The following is a 17509-nucleotide window of genomic DNA, read 5'->3' as shown; positions in this document are numbered from 1 at the left end:
GTCTCAGCACGAAACAAATGACATGATCGCGACCAGTTCAAAGCTGAAAATTATTTTTTATGTATGTGTTTATTTACTTTACCGTCCTGTTATGTAGTTAGTGTGATACACTGCCCGCGGTCCATTGCGATATGCGTTCAATGATATTAGCGTATTTTGTATTTCACTGAGATTCGGTAGTATTAAATTTCTAGTTTTTCATTTTTCAAATTTTCATTTAGTTCTTAAATTAATATTTTTATTTTGTTGTATGTGATTAATTCATCACAATGAAAACTTTTAGTAAATTTTCAATAGGAAACAATTTAAAATTCTTTTTAAGTTTTGTCTTTTTTTTTTTTTTTCTTAGATTATATCCCTTGTTTAATAAAATTAACTAGATCCAATTTGACAAAATTTGTTTTCTACGGACAAAAAATTCTTGAAATGTTCTTATTTGGCAGCCTTTCATATTGCTAAATGCAAGAAAGCATGTACCATCGGAGAAATGTTATTAAACTTGTATGAAAGACATTTGTAGTGAATTATGTGGCAAAGAATATGAAGCAAAAATAAATTGCATTCCCATGTCAAGTGACACTATAATTCGACAGATTAGTGATTTGTCTAATGACCTTGAATTGCAGTTGGTGGAAAAAATACAAAAATCCCAGTATTATGCAATTCAATTAGACGAATCAACAGACGTATCAAATGATGCAGTCATATTGGTTTACACCAGATATATTGATTTTACATGTAAAGATATACAGGAAGAATTACTATGTTCTTTGAAATTATAATCTTCAGCAACGTCAGAAGAAATTTTTAAAAACATCAATTCATATTTCCAAACAAAAAACATTTCTTGGAATAGTTGTATAGAGATTTGTACTGATGGGGCTGCGGCAATGACAGGAAAGCATAGGGGTTTAGTATCACGCATAAAGAAAATTGCTCATCCAGATTTAATAACAACTCACTGTTTTCTTCATCGGGAACATTTAGCTACGAAAGATATGAGTGAAGAGTTACATAACATTTTAAATCAGTGTATACAAATAGTTAACCAAATTCAAAAGAGTGCAGTATACAGCTGTATCTTTAATATAATGTGTGAAGAAATGGGTTCAGCCCATAAACAGGTAGTTTTACATTCTCATATAAGATGGCTTTCAAGAGGAAAAGTTCTGAAACGATTATTCGAACTTCAAATAGAAGTTGAATTATTTTTAAATGACCACAAGTCAACATTAAGTGAATATTTTAAAAGTAATTTGTGGCTTGCTAAAGTTGCCTATCTAGCTGAATATTTTCGTTAATGAACGATTTAAATTTGTCAATGCAAGGAAATCAGACCAATCTTTTTATTTGTTATAATAAAATAGAAGCTTTTGTTAAAAAACTTGACCTCTGGTTAAGAAAGTTAAAAAGGATTGTTTTGCTATGTTTCCATCATTTCTTACAAATGGTTGAGAACAACATGATAACTCAGAAGGAAATTTTGGACATACGTCAAGTTATACAAAATCATTTATTAAAATTAAAAGAAAAGTTCATTCAATATTTCCCACCTACAGGAGATATTCATTTGGGCAATATGTGGGTAATAAATCCTTTTCAACAAAATAATTTATCTCTATCAGAAGAAGAAAATTTAATTGAATTATCAACGGACAAGAGTTTGGAAATAAAGTTTAAAGAAAACCAGAATAATTTACCTAAACTTTGGTTACAAATTGAAGAAGAATATCGGACTCTGAGTGAAAAGGCAATAAAATTGTTACTTCAATTTGCAACAGCTTATTTGGCTGAAAGTGGATTTTCAACAATGGTTGTTACGAAAAATAAGTTCAGAAACCGACTCGACATGGGTTCAACAATGAGAATAGCATTAACTAATTCTATTGAAGTAAGAATTGATAAATTAATTGAGGATAAACAACAACAACAACAAAGTCATTAAATATTATCTTGTATTATTTTGTTCATTATTTATGTAAGAGTTTTTTTTTAATAAATATAATTCAAACTATTTTAGTGATTTTTATAATTTTGAAACAGTCTGTTTTATTTAAAATCGTTAGTCTTACATTTTTCCATAGTTGAATTTGAATAATAAAAAATGAAATCGAAGTATTCGTTAGAAATCGAAATTCATCTGAACCGCTCTCAGTAGAAATGTACTGAATGTTACTTTTCATATGTAGAAGTTATTGTCAAATATGCATAATTTTATTTATTTATGTAATATACAGTGATTCCAGTCTACCAGGTTTTTAAAAATTTTATATTATAAACATTTGGGTCGCAGTACAATTACAAACAAATATGTTGGGTCACATGGCAAAAAGATTGAGAAATGCTGCTTTAGATCATGTTTGGCATAAAGGTCTTCTAAATAAGCTTCCATCATGTGGTTTGATAACTGTTTTTTGTACTTAGGTATCCAGTTTTCTGTTTGACCCCTCAGTGCAGGTAATTGTAGATAGCTCTCTGTCTTCTAACTTCTTCATTAATGTTGGTGTTCCCCAAGGTTCGGTTCTTTCTCCTACTCTTTTCCTCTTGTATATTAATGACCCTCTTTTCCTTTGACCAGAAATCCTATCTATAGTTTTGCTGATGTTAGTACATTGTTGCATTCCACCTTCTAGTTCAAGAAACCTTGCCTTTCACAAACAGCTTTAACTTCTTGAATATTCACTGCCAATTCCTTAATGCTGATCTCCAGGTAATTCTCCAGTGGGGCAAAGATAACTTAGTTGATTTCAATCCTTCTAAAACTGAGTCCTGTCTTATATCTCTCAAAAAGGATTCTTCTGCACCTGTGCTTCCCTATGATGCCACTCAGATTTCTAGGCAAGATCTCTATGGAGATTACTCTGACTTCGAATCTTTCGCTCTTGGCATAAGCACATTACAAATATTGCTCCCTCTGTATCTAAAAAACGGAGTTTTCTTTTTCATTCTCATCATTACTTTTCTTCCAGACATCTGTTCACTCTTTACAAATTGCAAATCTGCCCTTCCATGGAATATTATTCCCACATCTGGGGTGGTGTTCCCAGAGCCTCTCTCAGGCTTCTAGATTCCATTCAAAAGATGCAGTTAGCTCTAAAAATGTCTCAGCACTCTGTCTCGTAGATATTCAGTTTCTGCTGCATGTCTTTTGTATAGATACTTCCATGGTACTGTTCTTCTGAATTGTCTTCTATAATTTCTACTCTCTCTTCCAAACCATTCCGAACACGTGCCAAAATTTGTGAACATTCTTTTATTGTCCAACTTCAAACTTACAGAACCACCTTATCTTCTTCCTCGTTTATTCATTCAACTTCCGTTTTCTGGAACAACCTCCCTTCATACATATTTCCTGAAAATTACATTCTACAGAAATCCGAATCTTATGTCAACAAGTATTTTTTTCATCTTTTCAGTCTTCAACTCATGTGCAGTACTAAGTATTATAGGTTCTAATAGTTCTCGTGTAAAAAAAAAAAAAAAATGTGTGTGTACCCTGTATGCACAAAAGATGTTTTATGTGTAAACATCTTTGACGACACCAATTAAATTTCGAACAGCTGGAATCAAAATCATGAACAGTGTAACTTTGATGCTCATGCCCGCTACTTACTCTACCAAATCAATGTTAGTGACTGTGTCATACTTCAGTCTGAAATATTTAGTATGAATCCTATGTTTTGTGTACATGCCTGCTGCTTACTCTACCGAATCAATTTTTGGAAGAGGTTAGGTCAATAGCCTAATTACCCATTTGATTTTAGGCATTTGTTGAATAGTATTATTGCAACAATACAGGTATTTGTATTGTTACAATCATACTGTCATGTTACTTTGTCATAATTTGTCGCAAATTACACATTATATGCTATCGAAACTGACTTGGCTTAGGATCTCAATGAGTACAAACACGAGATAGTAATGTTACACATTCCATTTCGCAGTGAGGAAACAAAGATGAAAGATGTTGAGATCTATGATGACAATGAATAGCTCATACTGTTCTAGTATGAGCTATTCGTTGTCATAAATTGTATGAATCGGACTTGGATATTCGCAAAACAATTGAAATATGTAAGCCGGTGTGTCAAGACAACGGCAACGGTGACCCTGATGAAGCATGCGGTAATGACCTGCATAGCCTTGTAATGCGACTGCGAGAAGAAGACCTCTTTCAAAACTCTTACAATCATCCAAACAGTGAGATGAATGAGGATCTAAAGTTCGCCATGCTCAACTGACTCGGTTGAGTGTGAAAATTGCAAATAAATGCAAAAACTTGATGACCAACGAGGACTTCTACAACTTAATGAGAATAACCAATGACAAGCAAAAGATTCTACTCGTGCATGTAATTTGGAGTCTTATCTCCCGAACTGATTCAAATATTCTTGACCAGCCCAGCTGGTTGTGGAAAAACGTTTATGATTCGCCTCTTGATGGAAATATATAACCACTTCAGTAATAGTATTAGTATTAATAATGGCCGCATGGTGCAAGAAAGCCTATGGCTTATGCTGCACCAGCCAAAAAAAAAAAAAAACAAAAAAAAAAATCTGAACAAAACAATGATTAAAAAAAAAAAGAAAGAAAGTAAATAATAATAATTAATAAAAAAAAAGGAAATTAAACCTATCATCCTATGCACTACCCTTACCCGAAAGTACTATCCAGATGACCTTTGAATTTCCCCAAACTGTCGGCCTCTACCACCCATGAAGGCAACTTATTCCAGTAATTTATAACTCGCTGGCTAAAATAAAACTTCCTGCAGTCCAATCTAAACATTTCCCCCCGTAACTTGAATTTATGTCTCCTAGTTCTAGCATCATTTATAATCTTGAAAATTTCATCCTCATTCATTTTACTGATGCCTCTCAGAGCCTTAAACACCTTAATCAAATCTCCTCAAAGGTGTCTAGTTTCCAAACTCTGCAACCCACATATTCGAAGTCTTTCTTCATAAGGATGCCATTTTGCCGATCTCACCAGGCGAGTTACCCGTCTTTGCACCCTTTCAAGAAGCTCGATGTCTTTCTTTAGGTGTGGTCTCCATACTCGAACACAGTATTCCAAGTATGGTCTAACATAGGCCTTATATAATGGGATTATCACGTCCCTATCTCTACTTGCAAAAGTTCGATAGATCATCGTTGGACACCATGGGCCTTCCTTGCAACCTGTTTACAATGCTCAGAGAATTTCATGTCTGACCGTATCGTAACACCCAAGTCCCTTTCCTCCAGTACTGGGTTTAGTTGAACTCCACCAAGTGAATAAGTTATTTTGGGATTACTGTTTCCCAGGTGTAATACCTTACACTTTGTTGAATTAAAGCATAGCTGCCATTTTTCTGACCATTCCTGAAGTCTATCTAGGTCTCTCTGAAGAAGCTCAGCTTGACAGTGATCATTAACTACTCTACCAATTTTAACATCATCTGCAAATTTAGACATCACGGCCTCTATCCCTTCATCAATGTCGTTTATGAAAATTAAAAACAACAGTGGTCCTAATACTGATCCTTGGGGAACCCCATTTCTTACATCAACCCAATCTGAGGAATAGCCATTTATCACAACCCTCTGCCTCCTGCCCTGAAGCCATCCTTTTATCCATCTAAGGATTTTCCCAGTGATTCCAACCTGTTCCAGCTTATAAAGCAACCGCTCATGTGGGACTGGGTCAAAAGCTTTGCTGAAATCTAAATAAACAATGTAGAAATTATTCCCTAAATCCAGCTCATGAGTGACCCTTTCAAAATAGCGAACCAGATTTGTTAAACATGATTTTCCCTTTACAAAACCATGCTGAGTTTCCTTGAGAATTTCAATTCGATCCAAATGATCCTGAATTCCACCCTTGATCATTGCCTCCATGATTTTCCCTACTACTGAAGTCAGACTGACAGGTCGATAATTTCCAGCTTCACTTTTAGAGCCACCCTTATGTATGGGAGATACATTTGCACTTTTCCAATCCAAGGGAATCTCCCCAGAGTCTAGTGATGCTCGCATAATTAGCCTCAATGGTTCAATGCACTCGCTTGCCGCCTCCCTCAAGATTATAGGGTATATTCCATCAACTCCAGGAGCCTTACTGGTCTGTAGGCTCGAAAGTTTTTTCATTAAATAATCTTGCGAAATTTCAATATCATTAATTACATATTTTTTAACTTCGCTCCCACAATTTCCCATTGCCACAAAAGGCTTTTCATTTGTAAATATCGAAGCAAAATAACTGTTGAGTTCATCTGCAACGGCAGCTGGTGTATTTAATACTATCCCCTTTCCCATACATAAAGGTCCGATCTGGTTTGTCCTGCTCTTCTTGGCATTTATATATGTGAATAATTCTTTATCCCCCCCTCTTTGCTCTGTTTGCTAGTGATTTCTCATAAACTGCCTTTGCCTGTCGAACCTTTTTCTGTCGCTCTATTACAGATCATCTTGTAGCTGTAATAGGCTTCAGTACTTTTTATTGCTCTGTAACCTTTCCATGCTGCCTTTTTCTGCTCAAGTAATGTGGCAACTTCACTCTTCATCCAACTTGGGCCGACCGGGCTAGCCGGGTGGGTAAAGTGCCTGCCTGGCAACCCAAAGGTCGTGGGTTCGATTCCCGCCTCGGGCTTGGATCAAAGTACTGCAAAAACCTTAGGAGGTGCATTATGGCCACAGAAGCCTATGCGCCAACAACTACCAAAAAGGAAAAAAAAAAAAAAAAAGGGAAAAGGATCCAACTTGGAACCCTCCTCGTGGAGTGTTTTTTTAATGGTATATATGCATTCAAGGCATCCATGATTAATGTTTTAAAAGCATACCACAGTTCCAATGTATTCGTTTTCTGCACGATATCAACCCACTTAATATAGGCCATGTAGTACTTTAAGGCATCGTAATTTCCTTTTCTGAAATTAAAACCCATTCCTTTGCCTTTTACTTCTGCTACCTCTCTTGTCATCATCCACCGTAGAACTCCGTGATCACTTCCTGCTACTAGTTCCTCTACTGTCAGCCCTGTTATGTCATCTGATTCATGTGTGATGATGAGGTCTAGGATATTCTTTTCTCTAGTACTTTCCCTGACATGTTGATACAAATAACAGTTGTCTAGTTGATTTAAAAATTTTGTTCCCCCTGTCGAGTTTCCTTCCCATTTACTCCAATCAATTAGAGGCAAATTGAAATCACCCATAGTAAGGCATTGACGCTTACTTGCCCATTCCATTTCCATGTAGAGGCTTTTGTCATAATCTTCACAATCGCCTGGTCTGTAGATTACTTCTACTCGCATTATACCTTTGTTTCCAACTATCTCACACCATACAGACTCTATACTAGCATGTGAAATGTCTGAATCCGGGAAAGCTATCGTCGCACCCAGGCTGCTTCTGATAAGAAACATTACCCCACCACCCCTTCTATATACCCCATCCTTCCTAAATACATTATACAAGCCGTACTTAAACTCATCATCCCCAATTTCCGGGTGGCACCACATCTCCATAAGCCCTATTATGTCCGCGTTACTTGTTTTAACCAGCAGTTCGAATTCGCTCATTTTATTGACGATACTTCTAACGTTACTGTATAAACAATTAAGATTTACTGTTCTTGTATATTTAACAACCCTAACACAACCCTTGAAGTTTTTGAGGCTCTCTTCCCTGATATTAGCTACCCGCTCACGTGAAACGTTTCTGCCCCCAGAACATCTAGATAATACGTCCAGTTGGGGTAACAGATAAGAACTCTTAAGGTATGTGCAAGAGTTACTTTGACCAATATTATCAGATAAACGCGTGTCAGTATTACCCACATTCCCCCTAACTAGCAGTTTCCCTGAACCTTTAAGATATCCTCAATAATACTGGCAAAAACTTTTGCACCACCTTTGTTTAAGTGTATCCCATCTCTACAAAACAAATTCCTTCTACCTACAAGTGTGGGCCATGCTGATAGAAATTTCCCCCCTAAAGCCTTGCAGATTCCTTCAAGTCTTGAGTTAATCCACAAGGCTCTTAACATATAATCCCTCCTATCGTGTCTGGGCAGAATTGCAGACACATAGACATTGTGGCCTAGCTCGCGGCATTTCCTCAGCATGGTCCTGTATTTTTCCAACAAATCGTCAGATCGTGTACATTTAATATCATTAGTCCCCACATGAATAATGATATTCTCTTTACACTTTAAAATCTGACAATCTGTTGGTGACATCATCAATTTCCCTGACAATGGAGTCTCCTAATAAAACAATGTCCTTTTTAACCAGAGTAGTTTGCACTTGGTTTTTCTGTTTTGAGGCTCAAATCGGGTGTGCATCACTTGGTAAATTGCTGGAGTCTTGAGTCCCTGAAGAGCTCCCAGATGTATTAATCTTGAGGGCAAGCACCCGTTTTTTCAGGGACTCAAATTGTTCCATCAGTGCACCAAATTGTAATTTAAGATCGGTGCACTCCTTACATCGATCACAGAAAAGAATCCCCAGGTGAGGTAGGATTAGTCACCAGGTCGACCTTGGAAAACATTCCACAACGGATTAAATCATTACTCACCCGTAAATCGCTATCGTCTATTTCCGTGTGAGTCACGATACCCTGTGACGTGTTTAAGGCAGATCTCGTAACTACCATTATAAAATTAAATAAATATCAATGAAAGTTAACGTTAAAAAATTATATCTATAATATTATTAAAATCAAACTGTTACAGGAAAACCTATAACAAAATAATCCAACAATATCTAAATAAATCAAATATTTAAAAGCACTATCCAAAAGTAAACCACTTAACTGAGGAGCCCTGACTAAATGCGTCCGCTCACCTCGAATGCCAACACTGAATACAGACAGGCACTGTAATGCCTATCTTACATGCGCCTCAACTGGTAAGGCTGTCGTTGCAATAGACAGAACTACTGTGCACAATGCCCTCGAGATATCCATTTCTTTGGTTACCAAAAGTTAAGTTTTGTTCACTTCTTCTGTGACAAAAGAAATGAACAACACTTTGAATAATTTGTCTATTTAAAAATTAGTTAATTTTATTAAATTTCCAAATCCCTAATTAACACAGTTTAGTAGTAAAAAAATTCTTCAGATTAGTGTTCCTGTATTTAAAATGCCTTTAGTAACTTTGTTTTAAAAAATAAATAAAAGAATGAAGCAAGTTAAATGGTGTTTGAAGCAAGTTTTATTTGTATAATACTGCAGAATAATTTACATAAAGCTTACTTATTTAGGAAAGCCAGGATCCAAATAAATATTATTGGCTCTTTGAATTGCTTATGGAAGAACCCCTAAAAGAAGAAAGTGGATCATTCTTAGAGGCTAGGTAATGGAGTACTACTGAATTCGAGATTTAAATTTAAAAGTATATTTTCGTGAGATTTAAAATTCCTTTGGAGTGTCTCTTTAGTTGTAAATATTTAATTGTAAATATCTTTCTTCACTTATAAAGCAACATTCATTTAACCTAATGTGCAAAAACACTTCTCATTCTTTAGTGTGGACTACAATACACAGGTGACAATTTTTTACATTGTATAATAAAGTAAATGTGATAAAAAAAAATATATTCATTATTTCTTTTTTCTTTATTTTATACTACAGCCATTGATAGTATGGTGTGCTTAATAATATTTATATACATGACTTGCTGAACTGAACATAATTGTTACATACAGTTCTCATATTAGTTAAACATTTTTTAAAAAAATTAAGGTCCTACTTAATAAATCAATATTAAAAAAAAGGTTTTTTGATTGTATTTGAATCTTATCCTACCTTAAGATACTTTCATGCTTTTGTGCATGTGAAACTGATAATACAATTATTCCTCTCTTGTCCCCTCTCCTTGGGTCACCCTCTCTGGGACTATGCTAAACCATCAGAAGATATATTGATACTGAAATGCCATGTAAACTAAACTATAAGATAATATGTAGTTATCTTGCATATGAACAGTATCATGGACTATCATGCTCTTAGAATAAATTAATTTATTATGGAGTACTTGCATGGTCCATTTTAAAGTTAGCTCTTAATAGAAATAACCCACAAAGAAAACATGTTTTAAAGACAGGATTAAAAAAAAAAAATTATTATCATAATTTGAAAAAAACAATGAAATTATTACTACTGAAATAATGTTATGAAAGCATATATGAAGTTTATGTTCATTGTTTACATTAATGAAGCTCTCGAGCTGCTAATTCCTGTCAGAATACTTTTCTGCTAAATTTGTTTGCCACAAATTAAGCTCTCATCTGCAATATTTTTTGGTGAAGACAGAATATTAGTTATTTCTCATTTCATTTATATGTATTTCCTTCATTATCATGAAAATTTTCCACCTGTGGGATTTGTAATGTAAAAGTGTTTTTGTATCCTTCATTTAATGTATATATGCAGCACAGGAAAACAAATAGTGTAATATAATTTAGTGAATTGTATTAGTATTACCAGTGGTAAACAATACACGAAAGCAAGCTTATTCGGTTAAAAAAAAACCTCACTTCCTACTATTATTCTCCAACCATTCTAACCAGTCTGAAAATTTGTCTAGTTCTTCCTTAAATTTATTTAAACTGCCCACTTCCACAACAACAGGGAGTTTGTTCCAACAATTAACTACATGCTGAGTGAAAGTAAATTTCTACACATCTATCCTGGAACCATTTGAAATCGTCAAATCAAGGATATTATTCTCTCTTGTTCACTCTCTAACATGCTGCTGCTGTTGAAAATAGTCATCCATTAAATCCACAAAAGTTTGTGCTATTGTTATCCTTCATTATAAGACTTTCTGATTTACTGGCCCACTCTGTTTCTCTGTACCAATTTTCATTGTACCCATCAGTCATTAGGCCTATAACACTCCTACTCTCATTTTTGCTTTCCCAGTGGCTATGTAACACCAAACTGGCTGAACGTTGCACTGACCACTCATGTCAACTGGATGCACTGCCTCAGATTTTATGTGCTTCTTAACCAAGAGAATAACCCCTACACCCTTCGATTCTGTCTGTCCTTTCTTTGTATATTGTACTTCCCATATTCAAATTCTGCATCCCTTATATCTGACTGATGCCATGCCTCTGATATCCCAACATTGTCTACATTTGATATCTTGACCAGCATTTCAAATTCATCAAATTTATTTACTCTGCTCCTAACATTGGTGCACATGCAAGTATACATGCATCTGTTCCTACTCTTAGTTATCCTAACACAGCTCATGTATTTACTTGTTTCATGTAGACTCCCTGCACCTTGCTTTCAAGGCTGCTGCTCATTCTAGTAGTGCAAGAATCACTCTCACCTATGCTTGCAGCTATTATTAATCTGTTAGTCTGTGTATCCCCCCCCAAGCTAGCAGTTTTCCAACCTGCCTAACACTGCCTCGATAGCATCACCAAATATTCTTTCACCCTTTCTATTTAAGTGCATTCCACTCTGTAGAAGCAGTCCTCCTGTTAGCAAGCACAGACTATGCTGAAAAAAATTATTTCTCATGAGCCTTGCACAATCTCTCCAGGGCTTAATTGATTGACAAGGCTCATTATATTCTCCCTCCTATTGTGTCTGGGCAGAATTTCAGACACTTTCAAATTTACCCCTAACTTGCAACTTTTTTTTTTCCTATACTTGTTAAGTAAGTCTGCATATCTCGTACCCTTAATGTCATTTGTGTCAATGTGTACAACAATATCATCTTTTGGGTCCTTAAAAGATGAAATCTGTTTTTGCCCCTGGTAGACGTACCCTGGTCCTATTCCACTTATCCTTTCTGCACAATATATTTCCAGTTTCCCTGACAATAGAGTCACTGACAACAACTAGCTCCTATGGGACTGCTGTTGCGTTTACTGATAATCAAGTGCAAGCTCTGGTGTTGATGTGGCAGCTGAGAGCTTGATGGGGCCCCCAATTTAAATCCTTTAAGGGCATCCACCCTGTTCTTCAAACTCTCATAAAGGCCCATAACACTGAGTTGATGCCTAATATCCTCACATTCCTTACATTAAGCACACACACACGCATCCCCATTGGCAATATCAATTCTCATTCCTGATAGCTCTGCAAACATCAGCCAAGCCATACATTTCATAAGGCCATGATTCAGAAGACAGTGGCCAACTCAGTTCTCCCTGGAGCCTTGGCATTCTCACTAGCTTGAGCCCTTTACTTTGCTGCTCTGGGGCATGATTTTTGTTCAGTTTCAATATAATTAAAAATGCTACACTAAACAGATATACCTAATGTAGTAATAACACTATGCACTGGTTATGCTCTGAAATTTACATTATTAATTATATATAATATGAATATTTAAAAATGGATAATTCATATGTCCTTATACAAAAAAATGTTGGCAGAAATCGAATGTCTTAAGCAATTGTAAATGATAAATAACAAATTCACCAGCGTGATCAGCGAATCACAAATAATAATTAAACTTCCAATTCTAAATGAAAAATTAAATGCAATAACAATCCTACTCCAATTAACCAGTTACACAGCTATAATGCTATCATGCTACCAAGTTTGTGTTTTATGTATTAGGCTATACCATTACACTTGAAAGTTATAAGTTAATTATAATATATAATAAAATTATCCAACTAACGCCAACCTACATGATTTGAACTTTAGAGCTACCTGTTTACCACATTTAAAAATTAGAATTCCTGTACCACTCATGGCAGCAAGATTCAAATGATACACAGGTTCTGAAAAGTATAACATAAAATCTCTAGCAACTAACAACCATGGCTAGAGCTATAAAGCTACTTATAGAATATGATTTAATATGACAGTTAGGTCAATAAAACAACAAAATTTTTGAAAACTTATCCGTTTCCTATAGCTGAAAATTCTTTGACTAACACATGGATATTCTCGTCCTTTCCCATGCACACCAAGGCTCTATAATGTTTTCACATTTTCAGTATTGTTTAAGAATCACCTTTCTGTCATCAAAACTTAGTTGCATGTTCTGTGGGTTTCAGCCAATCTGAAGATAGAGATAAAATCAGTCATCTAATACACAAATTATGGATTGTTAGTGTATGTACATAATTTTGACTCACTTTGTAACTCCTAATACTTTGGCTTTTATGCTGCTATTAATCTCTTAGTCTTTGTGCCCCCCAAACTATACTCTTTTACAATAATATATTAATTATAATAATTGTATTTTTATATTTTATACCCCTTTGACTTGGCATTATAGCCTCAGATGCTGAGGCACCATAAAACCCTTAAACAAACTAACAAACAATCAGACCCAACTATCACTGCCTTGATAGCATCAGCAAATATTCTTGCACCTCTTCAATTTAAGTGTATCCTGTCCCATAAAAATAGTCTCTCCAGGGCCGAATTGATTGACAAGGCTCTCATTTCATACTCCTTCCTATTGTGTCTGGGCAGAATTGTAAACACTTTTAAATTTAGTCCTAACTTGACTTTTTTCTCATCATTGCCCTTTACCTGTTGAATAAATCCACAGATTTCCTCTTCTTAATATCATTAATGGTTACTCCTCAGAATGGGTAAGGTTAGAAGTGGAGTCCTTCAGGATTCTGTTCTTAAATTACATTGATAATGAAAATACAGGGCAGGGTATAAAAATGTTTAGATTACGTGAAAATTGAGAGACTGGTTAATTACCTGTGTTGAACAGCTGTGCTTTAGGATAACTTAGATGGCTTCAGGGATAGTTAGAGAAATAACAACTACTGAGGGTAAAAGGGATTTGGGAATTATGAGCAAAATAAACATGAGATTTTCCATTCAGTCCATGTAGCTGACAAGTGGTGCCTCTGATCTTTTATATGATTTATTGAAAAATCACTTGTACAGATAAGGTTATAATTCCACTATATATGGCAATTGTGAGATCATTATATATGTCAGTTGGTGATCCCTATGTATGGAAGCCACATATCTGCAGAAAAGACATTGAAGTTCTTGAAAAGGTCCAGAGACATTCCTGGTGAAAAGGATTTATTAAAGGATAGGCAGAGCTTGTTAACTAGGTACCTTGAGGTGGGAAAAGATCTAAGTGATGTTTATAAGGCTGTTTAAAGGCAATGGTAAAATAAATGAAGGTGAAATTTTCATTCTGTTAAATGATTGTAGAATTATAATTATTGACTGGATTCTATTTCCTTTATCCAGAGAGTTGTTAAGCACTGGAATAATTTTGCTGTGAGTAGTTGAGTCTAATGGTTTGGGAAAATTCGAAGGCCTGCTTTTTTGGTATCTAAGGAAAGAGGAAAATGTATAGGGTATCCACCCAGCTTCCTTGCATTGTACAGGGTACTAATACAAGTAGGTTTCCGAAAAAAAAAAGTCGATATTTCACTCAAGTTAAATATAGAGTTCTCACTTGAGGCATTGGTTTATAGTTATTGGATTATTGTAAGCTTTTTCTTTTCTTTTCTTTTTTTTTTTTTGATAGAACGTTTTGTTTCCATTCTTAGTATAATAAAATTGGCATGCAGCTAATTCTGAATATATCACTGCATGTTGTTATGCAATGATAATTTACTTCTAGAATATATTGCATTTTTTATTAAACTATTCTTTGAAATATTTATTTATGTTATTTTTCATCAGTAATTTTTAATGGCCTTTTTATTTTTTTTATTAGCTGGCTTTATGTTTTATTGGGAGCACAAGCCCAACAGGAATGGAGAATTTGTGAGTTGCTACATAGAACTTTAGAATATGTGAAACCACGTCTAAGCCATTCTTATCAAAATGTCCGCGAGAAGCTTGGAAGGTATGTAATCAGTGGAATAATAATATTTTTTGTCTATACTTTTGATGTGAAAACATCTTTGTCGGCACCTACTACATTTTCAGACTGAAGCAAAACCAATTGGTAATGAAATTTTCTTACAAAAATACAGCAAATGATGTCACTTCTTAAATGCCATTGACGTTGATTCGGTAGAGTAAGTAGCCCAAAATGTTTGAAATAACAATTCATTTCGATTATTTGTACCCAACCTGAGCCTGAACATCGTTTGTGTTACACGTCTTGAGGACTGGGTCCACGCAGACCTCTAATATATATAGCATTTAGCATGACTTTTGTGTGTGATTTTAGCTGTTGTCATGCTTTTTTTTTTTAACTGTAATGGGGACATTGTTTTGCATTGGGAGCTTTTAACCTCAATCATATTCACACATCCTGTTGTAACATTTGTTAAAAATGCTGGATCTGACAACTTACTCAAACTCAGCTGAAAATTCATCTGTTCAAGAAATTATAAAATCATTCTTATGTAGGAATTACATGATTTTGGTCAGTGTGTGTGTGTGTGTGTGTGTGTGTGTGTGTGTGTGTGTGTGTGTGTGTGTGTGTGTGTGTGTGTGTGTGTGTGTGTGTGTGTGTGTGTGTGTGTGTGTGATTTTAAAGAAAAAGTGAAAAATACATTTTAATCCTATATTTCAAATCTATATATCAGACTTGTTCCAGCTAGTATTATTGTGAAATTGACAATAGTGTGCATTTGATAGTAAAAACCAAACTGAAATGCAGGACAATGACATGTAGGAACCTGTGCTTACAAAATAAGGCAGAATTTTGAAATAATTATTCAACTATTAGTTATTATTTACTAATTAACATTTTTATGCATTTTTTTACTGTTTCTGTGTATCTAATATCGGTATTACATGAGTCTGATTATGAAAGTGCTGAATAATAGTTTTATTTGGTGTGGATGTATATAAAATATAATTTTCTATAAATACTGTATATATATTTTTTTTATTAATTTTTAACGTCAGGAAGGGATGATTTTGCTGCATTCTGGTCTAAAGGACCATTGGGCAGGCCAGCAGTAATTTAATTTAGACAACAAAAATAATGTGTATGCTTACCGTTAGAATTTGCTAAACTATGACTGAATGTAAGAATTGAGGCAACTGCTGTGTAACACTGCTGCACCTCATACTTTTTTAATCAATGTGTAAAGATGGAAATTAGAATTCGTTTTATAATTATTTCAAAATTTTGTTGGTTTATTTAGTACACAGATTCATGATTTTCTGAATTTCAGTTTAGTATTACTGTCTGATATCGACTGTCATCATTTCAAGGACTTATATTAGAATAATCTTATATTTTCTTAGACATATTTTCTGCTAGTTGTGTAGTAGACTAGGTCAAGTAAGATAAAAGCTGAATATGGCTGTTAGAGATGCTTGTAGAACTAATTAATTAGTTAATTCTACATATAATTAATTAATTAATTCTACATAATTAATTAATTAATTCTACATATAATTAATTAGTTCTACAAGCATTATGCTTGGTCTATATGTGCATGTGTATGTATGTAAAAAAAAAATAATAAATTTAAAAAAATGTTTTGAAGTAAATTTTTGAAGAATTTACTATCTCATCATTGGCAGCAAAATATATAAATTAATGAGTTCTGAAACATTCACTAGGAATGTGGAGCTAGGAACTAATGTTGGCACTTTATAAACTTTATTATAATTTTGCCACTAGTAAAGAGATAAAAGAATATCTTGTAGCTTATCTTCCAGACTTTACTTGATAGTTCAGCATTAAAATATTAATATGGGAAGCAGTAACAATAATTTGCATATACTGTATATATACCTGTACTGTACTTCTGAATGTATGGTACTTATAAATAAAATATGCTGTCAAAATGATATTCCATGAACAGAATATTTTTACTTTTGTTGTATGCATATTTTGTTTATTATTGATTTTTATGCATATATATTTATTTTAAGGTTGATTTATAAATAAAATAAAGCAGAAATTACTACTCATATATTAGGAAAGTGCAAAGGGTTTTTTTTTATACAAATAATTCTTTTTAAATAATTTTTAGTGATCTTCATCAGAATGAAATTTCAGTACGATGAAATAATTCATACACCCCCTTCCCTCCAATCCTTTCATTGCAACAGGATTTTCTGAATGTTTTCTGAATTCTATATTTGTATCTTTGTTGTCATGTATAACTGTAAGCTCTCTTTAGTAATCAGTTATAAATATAACTTTCACCAAACAGTGCATTTTATATATTCCTCTATAACAACAGTAGTATTGCAGAAATTGGAAGCACAACTTACTATACATTATTTCAAAAACACTTACATCACTGATCCCTAACCTACAAGAAAATGAAAAAATCTTGCATTTTAGTTTCATCTGATGTTATTAAACAAAAGGAAGTACAGCCTTCCCATTAGCTGTACACATCATGCACTATCTGCCACTTCCTTGACTGGTTTAGACAATTAACATTCAGTTGTATTCATTTATAGTACAGGGTGTCCATTTTGAATGTCTCTGATTTTAAATGTCTTGTAGAAGAAAGCCCAGTGTACTAGGAAATGGTAATAGCTTTTATTGAGAAAGAAAACTCAAACAGTTTATATTAATAAGTCAGCAGACTTCTTCATATGCTCCTTTGTGACTCCTACATGTGCTCAAATAATCCA

The 17509-nt window shown here is 34.2% G+C and overlaps 1 protein-coding gene across 1 annotated transcript in view; it reads left to right on the top strand.

The window, feature by feature from the left end:
• Positions 1–17509, top strand: part of LOC150076901 (proteasome activator complex subunit 4-like) — a 514513-nt gene that overhangs the window by 434866 nt on the left and 62138 nt on the right. The window contains exons 37-38 of the mRNA XM_090386346.1: positions 9244–9335; positions 14664–14795. Coding sequence (XP_090242472.1) covers positions 9244–9335; positions 14664–14795 — 224 coding nt within the window. The remainder of the gene's footprint in view (positions 1–9243; positions 9336–14663; positions 14796–17509) is intronic.

The sequence above is a fragment of the Mastigoproctus giganteus genome, chromosome 12 (assembly GCF_048544385.1).
Source record: "Mastigoproctus giganteus isolate SK-2022 chromosome 12, ASM4854438v1, whole genome shotgun sequence".
NCBI lineage: Eukaryota > Metazoa > Arthropoda > Arachnida > Uropygi > Thelyphonidae > Mastigoproctus > Mastigoproctus giganteus.
Note: the sequence above shows the minus strand (reverse complement) of the source record. Positions and strands in the feature narration are given on the sequence as shown.